The sequence below is a fragment of the Takifugu flavidus genome, chromosome 11 (genome assembly GCF_003711565.1).
Source record: "Takifugu flavidus isolate HTHZ2018 chromosome 11, ASM371156v2, whole genome shotgun sequence".
NCBI classification, from domain to species: Eukaryota; Metazoa; Chordata; class Actinopteri; order Tetraodontiformes; family Tetraodontidae; genus Takifugu; species Takifugu flavidus.
In genome coordinates this window covers 2,526,067-2,550,300 of record NC_079530.1, presented here as the reverse complement: position 1 = coordinate 2,550,300, position 24,234 = coordinate 2,526,067, and the positions used below count along the sequence as shown (strand labels likewise).

At 45.1% G+C, this 24,234-nt stretch overlaps 3 protein-coding genes across 5 annotated transcripts; all 3 read right to left on the bottom strand.

The window, feature by feature from the left end:
• Nucleotides 1–36: 36 nt before the first annotated feature.
• Nucleotides 37–4,757, bottom strand: pkd2l1 (polycystic kidney disease 2-like 1). Its single transcript, XM_057047648.1, has 15 exons — nucleotides 4,435–4,757; nucleotides 4,113–4,226; nucleotides 3,342–3,469; nucleotides 2,990–3,243; nucleotides 2,665–2,889; nucleotides 2,360–2,588; nucleotides 2,074–2,244; nucleotides 1,823–2,004; nucleotides 1,629–1,749; nucleotides 1,435–1,533; nucleotides 1,249–1,370; nucleotides 1,047–1,164; nucleotides 855–976; nucleotides 463–592; nucleotides 37–348 (listed from the first exon to the last, which is right to left on the bottom strand). Exons 1-15 carry the CDS (start codon nucleotides 4,712–4,714, stop codon nucleotides 235–237), a joined length of 2,409 nt encoding a protein of 802 aa, XP_056903628.1. The 5' UTR covers nucleotides 4,715–4,757; the 3' UTR covers nucleotides 37–234.
• Nucleotides 4,758–6,870: 2,113 nt separating this feature from the next.
• On the bottom strand, nucleotides 6,871–7,302 carry atoh7 (atonal bHLH transcription factor 7). Its single transcript, XM_057047657.1, has one exon. The coding sequence runs from the start codon at nucleotides 7,300–7,302 to the stop codon at nucleotides 6,871–6,873; it is 432 nt and encodes a 143-aa protein (XP_056903637.1).
• Nucleotides 7,303–10,097: 2,795 nt separating this feature from the next.
• On the bottom strand, nucleotides 10,098–24,057 carry mypn (myopalladin). Of its 3 annotated transcripts, none has more exons than XM_057047642.1 (21): nucleotides 23,775–24,057; nucleotides 21,852–22,913; nucleotides 19,829–20,004; nucleotides 19,699–19,750; nucleotides 19,196–19,613; nucleotides 19,043–19,117; nucleotides 18,823–18,964; nucleotides 18,386–18,409; nucleotides 17,876–17,992; nucleotides 17,048–17,795; nucleotides 15,378–16,430; nucleotides 15,173–15,302; nucleotides 14,566–14,643; nucleotides 13,098–13,319; nucleotides 12,883–13,032; nucleotides 12,726–12,805; nucleotides 12,514–12,640; nucleotides 12,213–12,420; nucleotides 11,969–12,134; nucleotides 11,674–11,807; nucleotides 10,098–11,566 (listed from the first exon to the last, which is right to left on the bottom strand). In XM_057047642.1, exons 2-21 carry the CDS (start codon nucleotides 22,910–22,912, stop codon nucleotides 11,388–11,390), a joined length of 5,340 nt encoding a protein of 1,779 aa, XP_056903622.1. In that variant the 5' UTR covers nucleotide 22,913; nucleotides 23,775–24,057; the 3' UTR covers nucleotides 10,098–11,387. The 3 variants fall into 3 exon arrangements, with proteins under 3 accessions (XP_056903622.1, XP_056903623.1, XP_056903624.1); XM_057047643.1 differs by having other exon boundaries at nucleotides 14,566–14,640; XM_057047644.1 differs by lacking the exon at nucleotides 14,566–14,643.
• Between the last annotated feature and the right edge of the window lie 177 nt (nucleotides 24,058–24,234).

Below are 24,234 nucleotides of genomic sequence, written 5' to 3'. Positions count from 1 at the left end.
CGATCTGAGCTGAACAGATCATCTTAGAATCCCAGCTCGAGTGCCGTCAAAAGCTCTTTTTTTTTTTACAGTATTTACAGGGTTCTGTCACACAGAGCAGCAGAAGCAAAGGGGTTGAATAAATATGCCATTAATACAGCTGAGTTTTCCCTCCTAACTGTCAACGCTGGGCTAAGGAGTCCGCTTCTTGGGCTAACTGCGGGTGGGACAGCAAGCTCGTTTATCACCTACCCGTCACATGTTACGGTCATGTGAGGGGTAGGTGAAAACTCCTGATTTCATGACCTCAGCCTTCCTGGTTCCGTCCACCTGGGCGGTGCTGCTGCCATCCGCCCCACTCTGGAATCTCTGGGTAGAAACATTTCACATTCACAATGTTGCAACCAGCCGTTCGTCTACTGCGAAACGCTGACGTGTTTGATGTCTGAGAGATTTGGTGCGTGTTTAGATGTCAGCACTCACGCTGGAGGTCTTCGACAGCACAGCGTTCCCTGGAAGGTTCTCATGTAATCCCAGTTTCTCCGTAATCAGCTCAAGTCTGGATGCGACACCTTCCAGAGCGTGTTCAAGGTGGAAAACCTGCCTGGATAGTCTTTTATTGGTGGGAAAATAAATCCAGACTTGTTATTTATCTCACTCATAGTATAAATTACTTTCTCTTGCCTGGAAATAGTGATGGAAATAGCAACACAACAAAGTTTATTTCCCTTCATTGCATCAATAAAGTCTCCATCCTGGAGTTGGAATATCTTGTGGATCATAATATTGTCACAAATCTTCCCACCAAATGCCAGAAAAAAAACACCTTTTCCAGGTCACATTTCCTCTGACATTCCCCCTTAAACTTTTCCCACCTAAGAAACTGCTCCCGGTCCACAAACGTCTGGCTCCAGGTGTTCCTCTGCTCGGTGGCACCGACGGATGAATCTTTCCCGTAATTAACTCCCAGATTGTTGATCTCAGCACTTAAAGCGTCCTGCACACAGAACACCAAACATCAGCTTGAACTCATGCACACAGGTTCTCTCCTGCAGATGTGCACACACTCTCTTTTCCTCCAGCTCGCTTTTCATCCTCTTTTGCTCCTCTTCATCTAGGATTTGGTTCCCATCGCGATCGAACCTGGAGAAGGCTTCTGAGATTTCCCGCTCGGCATGTCCCATCCTGTAAAGTCATCAGAGCGGTGGGGGTTAAACGCCAGACTCAGCCGGAGCTCTTCTGCATGCTATCAGAATTCCCTCGCCTTACTCTTTGAGCGTTTGTCGGAAGTCCTTGAATTCGATGTCTCCGGATTCAGACCTCAGCACTTTCTGGACGTCTGATATTTTTTCCTTTTTTAGTTTAAGCTTTATAATCGTCTTCATGTAGCTCTGTGGACAAGGCCAAATGAGTGCCAGCGTCTCTCGGTGATTTCTCACGTGCGTGGGATCTTACCTGCTTGATGATGTCTGTAATCTGCAGCTCATCTTTCTGGGATGAGAGTTCCTCCTTCACCTCAGTGTAGGTATCATTTATGATGGCCAGAAACATGTTCTGGGGGAAAAGACACATGAAAGATTAAAATAAATGCCCATTTATTTCAAAAAAGAAAAGAAAAATCAAACATATTGTACAGCAGTATGACCAACCAGCAGAACAAAGAACACAAAGAACACGTAGGTGACAAAATAGATCGGGCCGAGAACTCTGTTGGCGCGGTCGATGGCGTCATAATCAAAGTCTCCGAGGATAATCCTGAACTGCGTGAAGCTGCAGAGATAAGAGTCGGTTAAACAGCGGTTTTAAAGCCTTCCCGGCTGAACAGCTGTTCGGATCTCCGTACATGCATTTGGCAAAAGTACTGAAAGATTCGACTTCTGTCCCAAACAGCAAATATCCGAGCTGAGCGTAGGCGAAGAAGACGATGAAGAACATGATGGCGAAGCCCAGGATATCTTTAGCACATCGGCCCAGCGTGGAGGACAGCTGAGTCATGGTCTTGTTGATGCTAATGTACTTGAAGACCTGACGGAGAGAACACGCCGTCACAGACAGCACGGACATTTAGCTGAATGTCAGAGATCCGTGTTCTACCTTTATCCAAGCAAAGAACAGGTTCACTGCGTTCATGTTGTTGTACTGGGTTTGCCAAAAGGCCAGAAATTCAAAATCGGCGTAGACGTCCGGTTGTTCCAGCAGTTTCGTGAGCAAGTTGTCCACTTTGACAGTCCGGAAAATATTAAATATAATGGCAACAATGGCGAGCTGCAAAAGAAGTTATTATTTTTATTATTATTATAGTTATAGTTATTGTTATAGGGTTTGAAATGTTAGGCTGGACTGCTGGAGGGCCTGTGTGTGAGGGATATCTCTGTCTTACCAGTATGACAACAATATCCAGTATATTCCAGATACTTTTGAAGTAGGAGAACTTGTGTATACGTAGCTCAAGGATCTCCTCCACAACATAATAGAGGATGAATAAACAGAAGAGCATCTCACAGCCAAGGATGAAATAATCCCAGACTGAGATGTATCGGATCAACTTGACTGTTCTTATCTGGTAGGAAGGGATCGCTCCTCCGGTTGCTGGGAATTCAACCACCAGCCTGGGGGAAGGGAGGAATAAAGCAGATAAACCCTCAGTTATGGAGAGCCTGGTCAGAGAGGTCTGAAGGGGTTTACCTGATGATGCAGAACATGTTGATGTTGGCGTTGTAGGTGGAGAAGTCGATGAAGGTCACTCTGGTCCCTCTGTCCAGCCACAGGTTGTCCAGCAGGTCGTTCAGGATGGCGGCGCTCTCCTCTTTGGTTCGCCTCAGGTCTTGATAGTATCCCGCACCACTGTATGTCGTCAACAAGCCCCAGTGAGAGGAACCTTTGATCTGTTTCTCTGTGTGGTAGCTCCAGCTGCAGAGAAAGACAGAGTTTCTGTCTCAACTAGGGCTGATCAGAGACTGATGCTTTGGGTGGAAAATAAAGGGCATGTACACAACAAGCAGCATCTTACGCGGTGCCATTGATGAGGCCAAAGTTAAAGTAGTCCTCTTTCTTCTCATTGTACACATCGAAACACCCGGCAATCTCGTCTCTGAAGTCGCTGTGGACATTGCAGGAGTTGTTGAGGATCTTGATCTGCCTCATTCTGGGGACCCCCAGCAACATGTTCTCATAGTAGATGAAGGACTGGTCCCCGGTGTTCATGGACTGGTTATTGTACCATTTAGTCCAGTAGAGGCCATCCAGCAATGGGCCCTGAGCATACTGTTTCAAGTTTAACAGTGGACAGTTAGACACTGGCAGGGCTCCCTTGGTGTTAGCATGGTGAACATTGGGGATGTACATGCACAAGGAAAACTTACAGTCCAGAAATCAGTCATGCTGCTGATGGATTGAAACTTAACCCCACTTTCACCAGCCGCATTCACAAACAGGTCGGTCATGGCTTTAGTGTAGTAGTAGGTGCTTGAGCTGGTCATGCCATATGTCACTGGAAGACAATGAATTGCCCGTGTTAACGCCCAATCGCTGATTTATATCTGGTGCTGCTCCATTCAGCAGTCCAAGATAACGGCTCGGACATGTAAGGCTTCAATAGCCACGTTCTGATAGCTCATGTTTATGTGGCTGCAAACAGGACCAGATTAGAGGCCACCATTTGTTTGAAGAGGGAACGAGCTTGTCTGACGCAAATGGCTTCGTCAAACAATGTAAATCTAAGCCAGACAAAGAAACAATAGACGAGGCCAAAATGGTCCTATGGCTAAAAGGCAAGAGATACTGACGTCCTTTTAGCTCAAATGGACGGCAGGACAATGGCTCTCAGGGCAAGATCAACAGTCATAATGTCATAAACAGTAACCCACAACAACAAGAAATTAACTTAAATGGAAATATACAATTATCTTCCCTGTTGTCATAGCAATTAGAAGCCTTTTTTAATGCTTTTACTTGAGATCAATAGGTTTTATAACGACTGTCAATGAGGTCAGATATAAAACGATGTCTCGTTTACCCTCAAGGTTTATTAAATCACACTTTCTGCAAAAATGACTGAATAATTCTGAATAATGCACTTAAAAAAATGAAACGTGGACTGAACAAGGAAAAAAGACTCAACGATTCATACTTACAGAGACATATATCAACCAGGAAGACAAGATAGACAACTAACTCCCTCAGGGTGGTCCGGACAAACAGTTCTCTGTTGCCGGAGGTGTCCTCTGTCAGAGTTGTGCCCCACAATCCTGAAGAAACAATTAAAGAAACTCTACAAATGATGCCAAATTACCACAGAAGGCCCTTCATGTGGCGGGTCTGCTGACCTCAATGACAGAAGAAGCCATTTCACATTTAGAAAGAATGCTGAAAACACAGTTCCTATGTAAGTCCTTCATGTAGACTTTAACAAAACAGTAGTTGTAAGTAGCTGCACGGCCGTGGGTGTGTTCCTACCCTTGATGAATGAGCAGCAGCCTCTCCGTTTCTTCACCAGGCTCTGCTCGGCGGATGCTGGTTCTTCCGGGAATGTTGGGAGCGGGTCCAGCTTGTACATGCCGTCCCCTGAGCCCTGAAAGTGGGGCTGGGTGTTGTAGATAGTGCTGACAACCCTGGGGACGGGCGGAGGGGTGTCACAGAAGCCACAGTTCACCCAGGCTCCGTTACCCACACCTTCCATCTCGCATTCCACCCGGCCGGTCAGGTGGCTGTCGGCGCGGTTGTTCAGACACTTCATGTCGTCAGGGTGGATCGGAGGAGAGCGGAGGGCCGCTTGGATATTTTGCAAACACCTGCTACAGGGATGGTTTTTAAAGAGCAGCTGACATCAGGTTTACAGAGGGAGGAGCCGCATGTCCCCACTTCATTTTCTACTGGTCTGCTTCACGTGCCAAGACTGTTGACCAATAAGAGCTCTGTTTAAACCGATGGTTTGGATTTAATATATCTATATATCATAGAATCACATTAGTCCTTCTCTCATGAGAGCCTCTGCAGGATCAACAGAGACAAAGAAACTAACAAAATGTATTCTATGGCATGGATGTGCGTGGTTACACTAAGGGATTGTTGTTTGTGGCCCAACAAGCTACAAGTACAAATTAACATCTAACCAACTGATGAGGGTTAGACAAATACATCAATATGCACAAAAAACACAAAGAACACAGTTGAATTTTAAAAAAAGAAAAATGTAGCAAAATCAAGGAATGTGGAACGAGGGGAAATGACGCAAGCGTTGCAGCACATTTGAGTTGCTCGGCTCTCTTTCACGCTGCGCCTGTTGTCACCATCTATTAACAGCTCGTTCAATATCATGCCGCTGATGAGGAAATCACTTAATTGCATGTTGGTCATTATTTCTGTCAGCAACTGTTTGGTGACTGAATTAATTAAGAGCCTAATTGCTGTGTCACAAATGGTTTCCACCTCATTACCATTGCGCACTTTTGACTCTGCTGCCTATTCATCTTTAGACATGCCAACTGTCAGAAAGCGTTTATTAGGTATGCAAACACGCAGGGTGGCGGATGCATCGATTTGACCATCTGTATCAGCATATATGCAACACTCCAATCTGGTATTAAACACTTTGCACAATATTAGTGTTCCATATCTCTTATATATGCACCTATGTCTCTTTCTGTGCTGGACATGAAGATAAGATACAAATAATAGTAATAATCAACTGCATAAACTCAACCTGCAGTTGAAGAGAGCCCTCGAAGCCTCCCTATAGATGTCTCGGAGTGGCGGCCCAGCTATGCTCATTTACGCTTCATCTGCCCCGAACAGTGCAATTACACGCAACTATTAGCGCACAATAGAGTTTAATTTCGGCTCCTCCTCAGAATCCGTGACAGGATTTGGCACACAGGCTTCCTTAATATGTTGTGGCTTGTGCCACCATTCAAACTCTTTCAGTGCGAGAACAATCACTTTTGAGTGGCTGTTGATTGCCATTTAAATTTGTAGCTGTGTGCCTTTAGAAAGAGGCGCTTGCAGATCTTTGGCGTCGTGGTTTACTGGCCGATTGGGCTGTTTTGCAAAGTTTTAAATGTTTCGTCTTTGATGTTACACCACTGACGTAAGAGTGGCTTATCTCAGTGCACAGGAGCTCAGCACAAAAGGCTGTTTGACACCCCAAGGAGCAGAGCAGCACTACTGAGAGCTGGACATGTGCAGAACAATAGCCGGGCTATAAATTAGTGGCTCTCTTTGACAACACTTAATTTTATGGCACTCTAAGGGGGAAAAAAGTGAGATTATGGGACTCCTGTTCTAATAAGAGAAGGAAATTATACAGCCAAAGACACTATAGATGAGCAATAATATCCTTATGCAAATTCTAAGGATGCATTGTGTTTTTTAAATAGTGGCATTCGTGTTAATGCTTATCGAGTGCAATGACAGGCAAAAACAAGTGTTCATGGAAAATATCTTGTTTTTATTTTGACTCAAAATCTATGATTAAAAAAAATAGAAGTCTGCATATGAAAAAATAAAACATTTTCACAACAAACGTGCTTAAACGTCTTTCTGCGTTGGCTTCAGCTACACAACTAGGAACACCACGGTTTTCTTCAGATTGCACACAGTTTCGGGGGCGTAGCAAAACAACAGAACACCATTGTTTGTATTTGCAGTGCGACCTAGTGGTCCTCATCACGACACTACACTCCTGTCATTTCTACACTTTGAACAAAAAAAATGCTCAATGTTGCAGGACAAAAACGTAAAATAGTAGCCTTTCTGATTGTCACACAGAAATAAGGTAAATGTACAGAAAAATGCAATACAAATGTATTTACTGTCTTCTAGATTGAAGGAAACATGTTCACATTGTCATTAACTTCCAACAACATGACGGGTTGTCCACCACGCAGCGGCACTTTAAGCGTGGACCTGATGTCCATCGAACTGATAAGAGAAAGGGGGGACGTATGTGTCCTCTCCAGCAGAGCTGTCGTACCTCATGAGACATGGGTAGTTTTCTGGCTGCACATGGTCAAACTGCAGGTCCAGCCACTGCCTGTGAGGACCATTGTGCCTTCTGGTGTCAGTCAGAATCCGGTTCAGGGCCATGATGTAGCTGAGGGCCATCTGCAGAGTTTCATACTTGGACAGTTTTTTGTCCTGGCCCCACTGAGGGACCACTTTGCGCAGGCGATCAAAAGCCGTGTTCAAACCCTGCATCCTCTTCCTCTCTCTGGCATTGGCAGCCATCCTACGTCTCGTCGCCGTTTCGTATTTCTCTGGCGTCCTAGAGTCGGGTTCCGAGGACTCGGATCCAGAGTCGGTGCAGCTTTGTCGACGAGACTTCATGTTGGTTCTGAGATGAAGATTTAAATTAATCTTTAAGTCCTCAGGACTGATACAGGTCACAGAAATGATGTTTTCAGTTTTAGCTTCAGGGCTCCTCAGAGGTGTAGCAGAGGTCCGAGCTACTAGTCCAGATAGGGGACAGCCTGAAGAGTCCAAGGTGCTTGTTGTCTAGCTGACAGTACAGAACCAGCTTTTATAAGATGGAGCGAATGAACAGGTGGCAGCAGGTGGAGTCCCTGCCCTCCCCCTGTCCTCCATATTACCCAGAGAAAAACACACTCATGTGCACACCCACTCTCATCTAATCTCAGCTCACTCACTCACACACACATACACACACATATATACCCACACACAAACAAAACCTTAATGAAATTCCAATTATCCTGGGCTGGGCTCTCTGGCCGTGGCTTCACTCAGAGCCATGTGTCACAAACACCAAAAGTCTACCATCTGGTGGCACCACTCGCTACAGCTGATGCTATAAACAGACTTTTGTTGCTTGTGGCTATTGCCCGCTCAGTCCTACAGTTCCATATGTTGCTTCATATTTGATAATGTATCTTTCACTTTGTGTCTATACACATTGGTTATATTTTTTATATGAAAAAATATACCTTTTTGAATCGGCTGTAGTAGTCAAGACTGAATGAAACTGATTTTTTCTCATCTTATAAACACAGTAAGTGAACATTAGAGGAGCAGATTAGAGGTTAAATGAACCACTGAAATGGACAAATGTAAGCTGTATGAGAGTCCCTGGACATGGAGAAGGAAACACAACTAAAGCCAGGTCACACTGAGGCTTCTCTAGGTGAACCCATACAAGTCAGTCATGCCGAGCAGAAGAGAGATCTCAGAGGGCCTCAGCAGGAGGATAGTGACAGGAAGCTAGAAGGTCCTCTGAAGTCCTTGTTCCAGCGTGAGGCAGATCATCTACAAATGGACAGTGATCTGAATCATTGCAGACGTCCTTTCTGTGGACAGAGGAGTAAAACTGTGTTGTTACCAAAACATGAAAACCATCAAAGGAACCTTCTCCCAACAGTGAAGAATGGTGGTGAGAATGTAAAGATCCACTGAACCATGAATTCTGGAATATTTCAACCCAAAGGCATCCATTGTGACATAGAAGCTTGGCTCCTGCAACATCAGAATGCTCTGAATTCCAGCAAATGGCTGAAGGTGAAGGTCTGTGTTCTGGACCAGAACATAGATCCTGACCTGAATCCCACTGAAATTCGCACCCAATGGGACAGCTTCTGCAAGGTCCCCATCAAGGTCCTCACCAGTACCAGTAAGCACCAGTAAGACCCCCTTTCACTTCTGATGTAAGTGTGATAATAACCATAATCTGAGATTAGCCCGGGGCAAAAGAAGCATAAGTGTGACCTTTAACCTCTTGGGTTTAAACAGCACATCAGGGGATTTGGACTCTCACAAGATGGTTTACAGAGCCCCCATCATCAGATCTGGGGAGCAGGTTTCCTTTAGGGCTCTTTGCTTTATCCCTGAAACTAAAATCAGCCTGAAAATGTGGAAGAACTCCTAATGTGTCGCCGTATGTGGCACACATTAATGTTCTTTATGTCCCCACAGGAGGACTAAATAATTGATCTGTGTAGTGGTCCGAAAACAATGGGACAGACAGAATAATTTGTCTGTCTGTTCTTTCCATCTGCCGACAATGCGTTCCGTACTTAAGGAAGATGATGTGGACACACATTCAATTACATACACACAAACACACACACAGGCATGGAATGACTTTAAAGCTGGAAATAACTTTTACACATTATTTTTACTCCATGTATTTCTTTTGTGCTGTGGTGTCGTCCTTTGTCAGGACTGCGGACCCACACTCCCAGAGTTTGGGTATAGAAGCAGGTTATGAATGATTAATAACTGTCGGAGGCCTGGAATAATGCCTGTCTCTGGTACTGGGTCATGGACGCAAGCTGATGCTGTCTGGTCATTTTGGGATGGACTAAGTTAGCTGTGCAATTAGGCATATAATCCCATCTACCAGTTGGTTCATTGATTACAGATTGATGTAGTTTGCCAGCTGCTGCTTGTCCTGTCTGAGGGCCCCGTCTCAGACGGCGCCCGGACCTTCCGTGTCTTCCACCCATTTTTTTTTCTATAACCTCTCACAGGATTGGCTTGTCTGAGCACTGGAGGACAAGCAATGTGTTCTGTCAAAAGCCATATGTCACCACTGAGGAGTGACCCGTCTGCTCAGACTCAAACATGTGCAGCCCTGTTAATGCAGAAATGGACATTGGGGCTTATGTTTACAGGAGAAAGTGCAGGAAAGGATTTATGGATTATCTTGATAAATCTTGGCATCCTTTAGTATTGGGAGCAGTGTTATACCTAATATTACAGAGCATATAATAAAAGAAAGTGTTTTAAAAGACCATTAACATGACAGTTATTCTGTTGAATGCATTACCAGGAGCAAGTCATCTATAGAATGTGGATGATATACTGAGCAACCCACTGAGCAGCTGGTGAAATGAGTCTTTGAGTATAATTAGGTCACATAAGGTGGATGTAATTTTATGCTTATTTGAACTCTCTTCCCCTCTAATTGGACTGATTAGCAATGCTTAATTGGCTTCTAAGCTGGTGTATTCTTTTAGAATTTGGTGCTGGTTTAAACTAACTGGATGCTGATAGTCAAAACAAACTCTCAGCAGTGACAGAACTCATATTAAATCTTTATTAACCTCAGAAGAGGAAGGGCCAACTGCTATAACTGGAATATCTCCATATACAAGGAAAAATGCCTCTGGTTTTTGAACAAATATAACTTTATTTCAAAAACAAAACGTTTAAACAATGTGCAACTTTAAAGCAGAGGAGCACGTACTTTCAAACCTTCCTCTCATTTTTTTTTGTCCTAAACGTTGAATTATTTGTATCTCTGTCCAATAGGAACCGGTGGAGAACACCAAAACACACCAAGACTCTTTAGGTTTCAGCCAACACAACTGTAGGGGGACCCAACAGGGGAACCGCGACTGTAATTGTGATGAGCGTGATGATGAATTATACAGCAGTTAATTGGTAATAGATGTTGTCACGCAAGCACATGAAAAATTATGGTGCAAAAAATTTGACAGACAAGAAATGCATTTGTTTGATGCCTTTAAAATTAAATTATTCAAGATATAATCCTCTGAACTCTTTCTGATGATTAATTATTAAAGATATAATCCTCTAAAACTCTTTGTTATTTAACAAAATATTTTTATGTATTGTACAAAATTTGAAAGAAAGGAAAAAGCAAAACTTAACCATATAAGTACAGTGATTAACAGTTGTTGCACATTAATTAAAAATAGTGTGAAAATTATATTGTCATTATCTTAGTATTAGTCACCGTCGTAATAGTAGTAATAAGTAATAGTTGTAGTAGTAGTGGTAACAGTAATAGTAGTAGTAGTAGTAGTAACAGTAATAGTAGTGGTAGCAATATTAGTAGTCCTCCAGAGTCCAGAAAATTGCATTTAGGGTATATTTGAAGTCATGAGTCTTAATTAACTTTATGAGTAGATGAGTGTGTTAATGATAGGAGTGTAATGTGGGATGACTGAACTACTAAATATTGTGAGCATTAATATATTTGAATTGTCAGTTATGGGACAATTGTTTCCTTGAGTTGACAATGTAAATAAATAAACAGCTGACACATTAAATCACAGATAAGGCTTATAAAGGCCTTAACTAATGGTAATTAATGTACCCTTAGTGTACCACCAGTGCAAGTATATATGTGTTGCAATAAAGAAGTAAAATGAAATTCAGGAGAGCAAGTACCATTATGAGAATAGTACTGATGCGAGCAACATTTAGCAACAACCTCACTGTCACAACCAAATTTGATATAGAAAAAACTGTCAGACATGTTTTAAGGCCTCTGCTGGCTCGAGAGCTAAGACTTTGCAGTCATTTTTGTTTTCTGGATGTGAAACTGGCATCGCGTGGCTTGACAGCGTGGAGGACAAAAACCCACCATCACTGCTGATGGTTGACACACAGTTTTGTGGTTTCCTTGACGCAAATCAGATGACCCGGCCTCACAGCTCTTCGCTCTCCAGCATGGCCTCGGCGGGGGAGCTGGAGAAGAGGATGGGGCTGGTCTCAGAGGTGGGGAACACAGACTTGATGTCAAGCCCCTGGCCCGTCAGAGCTGCGTAGCGGCTGCCTGTCCGCGGAGCCTTCCTCATGGGGGCAGGGATGCTCTGATGCCACTGAGCTGAAGGTGCAGCAGACAGCTAGTATTACGACTTAGAGTGCCAGGCTTACAAATGCCGTACAAGTCTCAACAAGGTTGATAACTACGCAGCTATAGAGGATATTAACCATAGATATCGAGCCTGCATGTGCACGACACTATTCCAGCTTCATTTTTTGCTGAAACTGTGTACCAGCCCGCATCATCCTTTTTTGTTGGTTGGATAAGGAGACAAACATATCCTGTTGCATCCCGAGTCATACTGAAATAGACAGAAACACAAGAGTTAAATCCCAAAGGAACCATTCAATCGGTAGGACATCACCTTATCGAATTTGTCAGAGTGTAGTCTCGGTATAAAGAACCTACATAGTTTTAACTGGAACCAAAGGCAAAAGAACTTTACTTCTGGCGTTTGCTTACATGATTCTCTCTTTAGTATTCGGTATCGAGTCATTGTCTTTCTTCCAGAAGATGGCAGGAGGGGGCATACCCACAACTCGGCATTCCAACCTGACGGGAGTTCCTTCGGGAATCCCCATGTTCTGCAGCTTTTCCAAGAACTGGGGAGGATACTTCATCTCTTTCTCTGGGGTGGAAGTGATTTGAATGAATGTGGCTTCAAAGGCAAGGCACAAGACACAGCAGGGAATCACCTCTTTCTTACCCACGACTGTCAGTTCCAGGCTAAAGGAGCTCTGTCCCGCTTTGTTGCTTGCAATACACGTGTATGTGCCGGAATCCTTCTGTGTCAGAGGATCAATGACCAGAGAGTGCACTCCATTCTCCCGCACCAGCATCTTATGATACAGGTCTGAGTAGATGGGTTTCCCGTTGACCAACCACATCAACTCTGGGATGGGTAGACCACTCACCTGGAGGACAAGAAAACGGTGAAATCAATGAGAGGGAAAACATAATGAAAACCAATTCCCACATTTTCTGTGGTCCCCTGGCCTGATTCTCACTTTACAGTCTAGCCTGCACAGTTTTCCCTCATGAGCCAGCATGTCTCCTGGAGCTTGAAGGAAATGAGGCTGAAAAAAGCGCTCCTGGGTTTGCTCACCCTCAGCATCCCGTACGCAGGATTGCCCCCTGAAAAGAATGTGTAAGCAGAGGGGACATCATATATGATGTCAAAATGATCCAGTTCCTCCACTTGCAAATGACTTCTGCTCACCTCTGAGAATGAAAATGGGACAGTCGGGTTCTGAGAGGTCCCGTTTGGACTATCAAATGACCTGAGCAGCTGATCCGTCCCTGATGGTGATTAAACAAGAGTTTGGATTTTGCTTTCAGAGGGAAGCTCATGCTAACTCAGACAAGAAGTGTACTACCTGTGGATTAGCCGCCATTACGGTGTAGTTCCCATCATCATCACTGGTCGTGCACTCAATATGTAAAGCACAGGTTCCATCCCCCTCTCTTATCTTCCTGTAATGGACGTTCTTTTTTAAGATCTGCTTGCCATCTTTGAACCAGTAAACCTGTTGAGGATTTACAGATAAATGTATTGCTTCCTAAGGGGGGGTTACAGTTGTGTCTCCCTCACCTTTGGAACAGGGATTCCCAATATTTTACATGAGAAGGTGACAGGGACGCCCTCCGTAGCTTTGAAGTTCTTCAGCTTCTTCTCAAAGATGGGCGCTATACATTTCCCAGTGGGGACATCATCATGTTGAACTTCATCATCCGATTCCTCCACAGGCGTTCGTTCTAAACGAAATTCTATCTCACTCATGAGCCTCTGCTCAAAACTGGACACTTTGTACTCCTGGGGAAAAAAAAGAAACCCATGATGTAAAGTCAAAGCCGAATGATGCATCCCAGCACTGAACTGTGCTGGACAGTAACATGCATACGGTATCTTAGAAGCTGATGCTCAGAGTTAAAATACAAATGCATCTTCCCTGTTTTCCAACAGGATTAATCTGTTGGGATTTGATCATTTTAAGGTATAGGCCAATATTTTCACTTTCTCTTAAAAAATGAAGTCACTCCTCTGTTCAGTCCTCTGGTCTTCCCTCTGTGCCCTGGTATCACACCGTCTAACTGCAGTTAGCTTTAAAGGTGACTTTACATCCTAGTTAGTCTGCGGGTACCTCCTAAAGCCTCCTATAACTCCTAGGCTGGTGATGGTGTTAGATGATTGTCTGTTCTGTGGTCCAAATTAGCTTGGCAAAATTGATAAACTGATAAAGTTTATATAAAGACTTTACAACAGGATTTGCAGATGGATGATAGCAACTCTTATGGTTGCGTTTGTCCCAAATATATTTATTTTACTTCCACCACAGCCTCTTCTTCTTTTATAGTGAATTTTTACAATCTTTCCACTTTATGCTCTCCAAAGATCTCCAAATTATATCAGAAGTGTCTAGAATGATAAATAACAGGGAATAGGAAGGAGATGTGTTTTGGATTTTGGCAACTGTCCATCAAATGTAATCAAAGATGCAGCACAAGCTCTTACTACAAGTCTGATTATGTGCAGTCATCTAGTAACTGTAGCATTAGAGTAGCAATTTATAAGCAGAACTGTCAAACTGGCATGTCACATGACATGCAGCAGCACATGCCTGGCAGCACTGGTGGAAGAAAACAGAGAACAGAGATGATGAACTGCAGCACTCAAAATTAAAGAAAAACAATCCAACACTCACTTCCTTGTTTGAGTCACACTAAGAAATGCTTACATCACCTCAGACAGGACAAAAAGACAAATTTAATAACAGTGGTTGGGAAATAAGGGTATTTTCTATGTGAAAAAAAAAAAATCACAAAAAAGGAAACAAGACGTTTCGATGAGTTAATTGTATAGAAAGCAGCAACATTCAATAAGTTTAATGGATTCTTACCCTAAAATCAGTTGAATTCCCTGAATATTAGTAAATGTTATGTGTAATATTAGATAAAGCTTTATAGATAAGTTTAGGAGAACTGCGGTTTCTCCTTTTAGTTGCATTATTTTAATGACCCGTACAGCCGAGAGCACGCCGCTGTGGGGAGGATCCTTGTACCTCGTCATAGCTAACGACAGTAGCAGGAAAGTTTGATCCGACAGGTCTGCTCGCTGTTTTCCCCCCAACACTCAGCTTCTATGAGAGGACAGGGATGGATGATGAACACTGACATACACACATTGTACATTCTGATGGAAGAACACAAGTTGGCGTTACTAGCATGCATACGTTAGGTGATGGTACACACGGGTAAATGACAGTACAAGATGAAGTCAGGAACGTGCGGCTTGAACATGGGTTCTTCCTCATTTCTCAGACATTGTGAGGGCAGCTTCCTTAATATGAACATTAGTTAAGATACAACCAAATTATCCTTTAAAAGATTAAAACAGATACCAGCATTTGGTTAGATGGCAGCTAGCATTCACATACCTTCACCTTTGTGTCAATTCAAATCTACCAACATCCAATGCCCAGACATTAGACACATAAATATCTAAACAGGGATGTAATTGAAAATGAAATCAACATTTCGATAAAGGAGGACTTCGGTGCTAATTTGTTTTGTCTTAGGTAATTTGTTTTGTCTTTGAAATCATTTTCCATTTCACCACTGCTACCGATGGAGGGAAATCAGCTAAATAATCATGAGAGTATATAGTACCTGTTGATGTGCAAAATGTGGAGTTTCCTCTCTAAATCGAAGCTTTTTCTCAATTTCATGGAGAATCTCTTTGCTTTCACGAACATTATCTGTTGATTGAGGTCGTGCCTTTGGGACGCTCTTTTTAAGCCTGAAAGACATGAAAGACGGTCAATCGGGCTGCACCATCGGTCTCACGAATGACAGGTCATTGGGAAAGGCGTACCCGGACGGAGCCCCCTTCGGCAGGCCCATCGAGTTGGTTGGCTGAGCCAGGGAGAGGGATGGGAGGACGGAACTTAGAAATGCCACGGGATTCTGAATAGGGCTCGGAGTGGAGCTGCTGGAGGTGGGGGAGGATGCATGTAGGGGCGACTGAGCTCGGATGGCGAACGAGCTGCTCAGGAGAGACGACGATCCCGGTGTGGGAGAAGACACAAGGGAGGATGGAGGGCTGGTGGGAGACATCAGAACCCGTGTGGGAAAAACCCTCGGGGGTGGGGAGAAAGGTGGAATGGTGGGAGAACTTGCCTCTGAGGAGTTGAGCTCTGCAGCAAGTTCCTGCAGCAGAGGTACTGGGGATTCTGTTAGAGGGGGGCTCCTGACTGGGGAGAAAGTCTGTGCAGCTATGAATTCTTTTGGACGGGCATAGTTGAAGGGGAGGGAGGAGGGTGTGAGATTCATGAGGGAGGCATGGGTGCTCCTCAGCTGGGCTGCTGGAGACGTGATCTGCTGCGAGGATGGGGTGGATCGCACGGGCGCCGCACTCAGCTTTGGTGCCAGGGGAGTCAGAGAGTTTGCTGTGGGTCCAGCTCTTGCAACGGGGGACAGACAGAGGTGGGCAGTATGGAGGGTATCCATCTGACTTACGGGGGGGATGCTCTGAGGAGCAGCTCCTCCTATCTGTGGGGGAGGTGGAGGGGATGTCACCAGTGAGGACGTTTTTAGCTGAGGAGCAGGAATATGCAAGGCTTGAGGAGGAGCAGGAGAGGTTTGGAGAGGGGGAGAAAAGGTGGTGTTGACCATTGGAGCGAGAGGGGCAGAGGTCGGCAGAGCTGTAGAGGGAGGTGTCGCGGTGTGGAAATGTGGAGGATTGGGACCCCGGTTTATTTGAGAAGACCAGGACAGACCTTGTCCGGAGGTCTGGACCTCGGGCTGGACCTGGACGTGCGTGGTGGGGTGGAATTGAGGTTGGAGTTGAGTTTGTGTCTGTGGTTCCGTCTCCTGCTGCTGCTCCAACAGGACCTGGTTGTGCAGAAGCTGGAGCTGAGCTGGGTCCCTGTCAATTAAAACAACAACAAATAGCCCAGCTTAAAAAAATCACACTATACATGGTCAAAGGTGAGGGGGGGAAGCTTGCTGCACTCCTCTAATAAACCATCCATGTAAACCCCAGCAGTGAAGAATATGCTGCCCTTTTATGGGATACAAACAAGAACCCTGCATTTACTCACCTACAGCTTTCAAATTGAATACATCACTTTTTATTCATCAAATTCATGTAAAACGTCTCAGACTAATCTATCTAAATTGTATTTTGTCTTTTAGGCAAATGAGACTAAAATAAGGAAAATCAAACATGCAAGAATTCATTTCCAACATTATCTAGAACTATCAGAGCATCAAAAACACGTAGACTTACAAGTAGAAAATACCATCCTTTGTTTTAGAAAGCTGCAAAGCCCACATTTGAAGTCTGAGTGGATGCGTTTATGAATTGTAGCTGGTTGCAGCTGCTTGTAAATGCAGTGGAGGAAGAACCTCCCACCTCTTATTACACCCTTTAATGTAACACAAGAGCAGTGTTCACAACTCATCTATAAAAATCTCCTTTCCTCCCACACTGCAGCCATCGGCTGGTTCCACTTGTTGTTTTTTATTATCTGTTCTACTCACAGTTTGGGTTTAGCTCGGACCGGTGGCGGTTCCTTGGCAGACATCTGAGCAGCATCTTCAGACTGACAGGATGTGTCACTTTGCGCTTCTTCTTCATCCTCCGGCAATTTGAAGTGCACGCGCAGGCCGGCTCTGGAGCTGGAGCGCGGGTCCTTGTGGTTTGTCAGGGTGCCTGACTTTAAGCAGGAGTTGGGAGGGGGATCCGGAAGAGGCACTACAGCCTGATTCCCATTCTCATGGTCGGGGGCATCCTTAACTTTGGTATCACGAAAGGACACTGAAGATCTGGAAACCTGCCCAACTGGAGCATCATAAGCAGGCACAAAGGTGAAGGGTTTGGTGTAAGAAAGCCCCCCCTGGTTGTTTTGGGGCTCTGGATTAGCTCCACTGGGTTCAACAGGGCTCTGGTGGAGGTAGACAGGATTTAAACGTTGAGCGCTGAGGCAGTAGCTGCTGCTCTGACTGCAGGTTTGCACACTGGGTGAACTGGTGCATGGTGGATCTGGTCGCAACATGCTGGAGTTGTGGGGATCCAAGCGGAGGGTGCAGGTGTTTAAGGGCTCCAACCGTACGTTACCAGAGATGAGCGGGTCCAGGCAAATGGTGCTGGAGTGGGGCTTGATGCTGTTGGTCACAGTCACCTCTGGTTGGGGTTTCACCATGGAAGCTGAGGGGGAGGGTTCTTGGCTTTGGCCAGGCTCCACCTGTACACTGCTCAAAGGCCTGACATGGTTGCTGTTGCCATTCCCTGATGAAATCACAGAAATATGTTAATTAGATGCAATTTAATAACAGCAAATGGATGCCAGCAATTTTAGAAAACATTACCTTGGACCCTTAGTGCAGCTGTGCTGGAGACAGTTCCAAACGTGTTACTTGCAGTACAAGTAAACATGCCAGAATCTTCAGGAAAAACTTCAGCAATCACCAGAGTGCATATTTCCTCTAAAATATAATTGGTTTTTAAAATGACACAATGCTGTGTTGCTACATAAAACCAAGTTCTTATCTAGAGAGACTTCCAGTATGCATTAGTGAGGACAGACACACAACTTGTGGGTAAAAACTCCTTCTGCATTTGAGTCTATCTGCAGCTAAATCAGGTTACAGTGATCTACCGGGGCAGTTTGATACAGGATGAGAGGAAGCCTTATATGGTCTAGAGTCAGGGGAACGCAGCCTTGGCTTATATACAGAAGAGGAGCACAAGGCTCGGCTTAGACTATAAACACTTCAGTAAAAGGCAATATGTACTGTGGCTGCAGCATCATTAACACACAACCAACTGCTTTGGTGCACACATCCCTTGTGCATGAAGGTGGGGATTCAAACGCTTACCTGGTTCAGCTGGAGATCTGGGCTCTGGAACAGAAGTAAACACCAAAAGTTCCCCATCACTGCTGAGTCACTGTTTTCTTAGGATGTCAGTTGTGATCTTAATTTTCCACAGAGCCACAAAACATTTGAGTGGGATGCCAAACGCAGTTTAACACATCTCCATACTTATCAAGTGAAATACGGACGGGAAAAAAAACATTTAAAAGAAGATTTTCCTTGGAAAAAGTCTTTCCACTGCACTTCCAAAAACACATACAAATATACCTGCAGGCTTCTACACAGGCCACAGTTTGTTCAAAACACTTTTTAATGTTTCCAGTCTGTAGAATAAGTGCTTGAGGGGATCATTAAATATTTTTGAACTTGAATGACCACTACTACTGCCACAGCTACTTCTGCTACTAACAACAACAACAACAATCATAATTATGCCTTACTTTTCTGTAGGATCCTGAAATCTGGGGAATCCTCAATCATGCTTTCATTCCTATACCAGGCCACTCGCGGGGACGGTACTCCTTTCACACGGCACTCTAGCACCACCAATTGGCCTTCGGATGCATAGAGCTCTTGCAGGTTCTGGAGGGACAACAAACAGTCGATGGTAGATCTGAAGGCAGATGAAGAGTAGAGTGGAGAACACGCAGAGGAACGTACCTTTGTGAATATGGGTGCTGCCATGACAGGCTGCCCATTCAGACCTTGCAGATAATTACAGCTGGGGGCCTGATTCTGGACATTAGTTGATAAGGTGGTTAAAACAAACAGAGCTAATCTAATAATATGGGCGGAAGTTGATGGTGGTTGTACCTCAGGGTGGGATGCCTGGGTGGGAGGTGTCAAGGCAGGCGGAGGGGATGGGACTGCGCTCAAAGGCAGCGAGGTGGCTGCTGAGGCGGACTGCGCTGGCGGCAGCAAGGAGACGGGTGAAATGGCTGTCTGACTTTCAGGATGTTCTGGGTCACTTGCTGACAAAGCAGAAATCCCCTGCACAGATAGCGTTGGATCCGCCTGCTCGGTCACCTGCGTTGCAGGCTTCGCCGGGGTTTGGGAGAAATCTGAGACTGGAAGTATTTTTGCAGGAGGTTCTGGGGGTATTTGGTTAGTTGTTGGTGGGGGCGGTGGCTCTGCTGGTTCCTCAGTGGCTGCTTCAGGAGATAACAGAGGGTCTTCCTGCTCTGCAGAGAGAGCCTGACTTGAAAATGGGGGTAAAGATTTTGGCTGAAACCTTCAAATAGCAGAAAGAAAGACGATACTCGCGATCAAATAAAGTGGCTCAATAGTTAAAATGAAAATGGGGCTTAAACACTCACTGGGCTGTGTGTTCAAAATGATGCTCTCCCTCGGAGTCAGAGGAGGAGGCACCTGCACAAATAAACACACATTCTTCATCAGCAACAGGGTAAAGCACAGCTGTGGCCGTGAGGAAGGGACGGACACCACCTTCCACGTAGATCTCAGCTGACGTGGAGTCGGTGCCGTAGATGTTAGAGGCAAAGCAGGAGTAGCGCCCGGTGTCTTCTTCAAACGCTTCTGAGATGATGAGAGAGTGGAGCTCGCCGTCGTTGATGATCTGAATATCAGGGCTGTTCTCCAGCTCCTTGCCCTCACAAAACCATCTGCAATAATACACAAAGGTCTGGCTTATTTCCATTCCAATAAATGTCCCGACCTGCAATTTTGTTTCAGCAGGACGTCTCCTCTCTTAACTGGCCCCCTGACACTGGTCTCTCACTACACTAATACTGGGGAAAAGATCCCAGTCATTTAAAGACTATGATGAAGAACAAACACATCACAAACATCTGAAGCCAAATCATCTCTTATACTTAATCATTCTGGCTATTTTATGACATAAAAAGGCTCCATACTTTTGGAAACACCAAACAAAAAAAAATAGCAGTAAATTCCCGAAGCTCTGAGCTCCAGTCGTAAACAGCCCGTTAATTTTCTCATATGCTAATAATAAACGTCCAGCTTTCCACATCCTGACCAGCGACTTATGCTCAATCTATTTTCAACAAATGAACTTTGATGCTTTACCAGATCAGGCCAATGAACACAGAGGAATGTGCAGATGGAATTCTAAAATCAGGGCAGTAGAACATTCGTACGGGAAGGTCAGAGTTATGTTGTCTGATATTCTACAAGCACCAAAATCCAGCAGTTAAAAACAAGCCAGTAATCCAGGCGTAGCTTTCAGTTTAAATTCTCTAGTCAGCCAGATCTGAGGTGAGCTATATCATTTCAAATGAGTAAGGGTCTAAATTGAAAGCATGAGTAGTAGATGAGCTGGACGGTCTGTGAGGCTGAGACCCTGCTTGCTGCACCTGTCGGGGTTATTTTCCTACGGATGTCAGAGCCACCGAGGAGATTCCCACTGGAGCCCAGAGCTCTGACTGACTGACACAATCTCATACGCAAAGTGCTAAACATAGACTTGTAATACACGCAGTGTTTCACTCTGACACACCAGGGACGGGAAATCTGAGCCTGAAACTTTGGCTTTAAAATACAACTAGTGATGACAGCGGCAGTTTTAGGTTTTAAACGTCATAAAATGAACATTCGTGGGACAAGTGCAAACGCCACACCACAAACTAGTGGCACATTTGGGGGACATGCAGAAAAAGAACAAAAGCAGCTCTCTAAATGAGAAAATAAAGATAGTGGCTGAGGAATGTCAGTGTAAAGCACCTTACCAGACACGTCACGGTGCTGTCAAGAGCTCGCTCGGTTCCATTATCAGACACAACTACAGCTCGCTGTGCTTGTCCGGGCTAAAAATGGCAGAGAGCGACATTCTCTCCAGACAAGTGTACGTTCATGGCTCAACAATGTTAGTGAGACCAACAAGCCCATGCCCCCTATAGTCTGACACCCTGTGACTAACAGACAAGGTTAACATAAGTGTCACGAATAAGCCAGAACGATGGCTAAAACCATCTCACTTGCTGAAAAAATGTTTTCATTTCTGCCGAGGGGTCAACATGTGGGTCGTGTTTTGTGGACATCATTCTATGGAAGAGGCAGGGAACCCTGGGGGTTCTCTGTTATCATGCACATGCACCGTTCAGGAACAGCTGTCATCACATGTCACTTTTGTCTGCAAGTATCAGAAAAACAGCATCACGACTGAGGAACTTCAGCATCATCGCAGCTCTGCTCATGTGATGTTCTCCATTCTTGGCCTCTGATTTAATCATCTTTTTTACTTGTGTGAAATCACTATTGAAAACAACAGCTGATTTCCACAATGTTCACTTTAGGTTTATCTCCATGGCAACACTTCATACATTTTACTACAAATCTGGGCCGATGAAAGCTTGACCAACAACTAATACGGAACTAAACCGAATGTTAGAGTGGATGATATAATATAAATGGTTAAATATGAATAATTTACTTCAGATTCAGTGAGTTTGAATGGAAACGTGACGCCACAGCTCTGTTTGGGTTTGCTTACCTGACTTCAGGCAGCGGGAATCCTCTTACGATGCAGTCCAACTGCACCTTGCTGCCCTCGGCGATCTCCCTGCTCTTCAGTTTCTGGATAAAATGAGGCGGCTCACATACAGGCTCTGCTGGGTAGGACGTCTCTGTCAGGACACGACCGTCGGTGTCTTTCTCGACGTCCTGGTCGAGACAGTTTTGCTGCAGCGCCTCAGTAATCCTGCAGTCCTGAAAGTGGCCGATCCCAGCGTCCGGCTGCTCCTCTGTTTGGTGGCTAGCAGCAGGGTAAGGCCTCTCCCTCTCCTCCTCTGTGGACATGAGGGCACGCTCCCTGGTATCCTCATCCAGGGGATCAAATGATCCATCATTGTGGCTCTTGTTCTGGCTCCTAGTCCGGTGGGATTTGCAAGATCTGGGTCGTATCCGTTTGGAGCTGTTAGCCTTGAACAGAGAAGAGAGCTCCTCGATAAAGTCCGCTGCCTTGTTGAGGAATTCTTTCTTGGACTGGGTCTCCAGGTTATAGGGAGCGTTTCTCCCCCCCCTGTTGGAGTCATTGATTCCTTCGCCGCTGTCCCGGCTGTTCCTGATCATGTTGTCATGCCGTGAGGATGTCTTGTGCATCGTCCTGTCTTGGGTGAAGGATATGTGAGCTGCTGGCAGTTTGTTGAATTCAGGAAGTGGCTGGTTGGTGGGGGCGGTGAAGGGGGCCACTGAGTGGTTAGCCAATGGGACAGGCAGGGGTTCAGATGAGGCTGAGGATGAGTGGGTTTTGGACAGGGCTGCTGGGGTGACAGAGGCGCTGACCTCTGCCCTGTCCTCGTGTCCGATGGCCTGCCGGGCCAGGTTTACGCTCTTGTCCAGCTCCTCTTGGCTCAGGAAGGCTGAGAGATCTGGGAAATGGACATCGCCGTGGCCCATGTGGTCATTTGCTTTACCCTTCAAGGGGCAGTGGAACTGAAGGTGCGAGGAGGAGGCATCTGCGCGGCTGTGACGATGCTGGGCCCTGGCCTCAGCCATGTAGCTCTCCCTTAAGAGCTGAGACAGGGACTGAGGCTGCTCTGTGTTCTCCTGCATGCTGTGAAAAACAAAACCAGGTAATCTGTGACATTAATTAAGATGAATACGCTTGCAAGGACCCTTTCCTCACAGCTGTTTTTACAATTTACGTCACAAGAACTGTTAGTGTGCAACTGGTAACAAGACGCTCCGGTCTAAATATCACAATATTTTGTTTTGATCTTGTTTTGAACACAATTCACTCTATTTCACATCTGAAATATTGGATCGTTCTGGAATTCCGAAGCTGCAGGTGAACGCAGGGGACATCTGGTAAAAATAGCGTTTTTATTTTAGCATGATTTCAGCCTTGACTGGGTATCAGGTTTGTGAACTGATACCAGATCTGCAATAAAATAATCTTGTCTCCCCCTCCCCAATATATAAAACCTACAAATATATAAGATTTAGTCTTGCAACAACTCTGATTATAGGTGCGTTATTGAGTACAGTCCTGAGACAGGGGACACATGCTACTGACACTCAAATCAGTGCAATTAAGAGACATACCCGGTGCCCTTCCAACAAACCCGAGGCTGCAGCTGTTGTGTGCATTAATCCTCTGCAAACAGGCTCCAGGCTCACCAAGTCATATCTAATAATAGCTGAGGGCTCCGCTTACACGAAGAAAAATCAACAAAAAAGCAGTTCCCCGGCTCACCCTTGTTATCCGAAATTTGACCAGCCAAAATAATCATTAATCAAATGGCACAAGCAGAACTTTAATTATGTGACCCTGAACACCACACGACCCACGCCAGTACACATAATTCAATTAAACATTCCAACAGAAATAGACCAGAGACTCGCTGTCAGACATTTTGCAGAGCTTATGACAACACAACACTGGACAATTCACATCGCAGGTGGTGACATTTACCTTCAGAATAAACCCAGCTGGGCCTTGCAAAGAGTGCGTGCACGTGTGCACAAACAAGGAGATTCCAGTCTTCCTGCGGCTGCCACCTGTGGAAAAAGCCTCAAATGGAGGCAGCTGTCCAGCCTTCACGGTTTTACCACTAACCCCGAGTTTATAGTGGGGGGAATAAATGGAGCCGAGTAGCTGGGGGAACTTTTCGCCACTACAAGGAACATTTGTCAGGGCATTGGTCGCAGGTTATTTTGGGGAAGCCTGGCCCATGTGTCACTTATTGGCAGTGGGAGGAGAGGGGAAGGGATGGGAGGGGGGAGCATGCTGTAAAGGAAGTTCACCTGCAGTGGTCTCAGACAAAATAAACTTTTCTGAGCATCTAACTCTGCAAAAAAGCAGCAATAGATGCCACCTGTAACCTTTAATTTCCATTTAACGATGCTGCGCTCCTCCCGTTCCTGTGTGGTTA

Excerpts from the sequence above, each read along its gene's own strand:
- pkd2l1 (XM_057047648.1), bottom strand. The coding sequence starts at position 4,714 with ATGAAGTGTCTGAACAACCGCGCCGACAGCCACCTGACCGGCCGGGTG. Across the intron at positions 1,750-1,822 it reads AGTACTTTTGCCAAATGCAT|CTTCACGCAGTTCAGGATTA; the intron begins GTACGGAGATCC and ends TTATCTCTGCAG. Across the intron at positions 349-462 it reads TGCTGTCGAAGACCTCCAGC|AGATTCCAGAGTGGGGCGGA; the intron begins GTGAGTGCTGAC and ends GTTTCTACCCAG.
- mypn (XM_057047642.1), bottom strand. The coding sequence starts at position 22,912 with ATGCAGGAGAACACAGAGCAGCCTCAGTCCCTGTCTCAGCTCTTAAGG. Across the intron at positions 17,993-18,385 it reads CAGATCTCCAGCTGAACCAG|AGGAAATATGCACTCTGGTG; the intron begins GTAAGCGTTTGA and ends ATTATATTTTAG. Across the intron at positions 17,796-17,875 it reads AGCTGCACTAAGGGTCCAAG|GGAATGGCAACAGCAACCAT; the intron begins GTAATGTTTTCT and ends TGATTTCATCAG.
- atoh7 (XM_057047657.1), bottom strand. The coding sequence starts at position 7,302 with ATGAAGTCTCGTCGACAAAGCTGCACCGACTCTGGATCCGAGTCCTCG.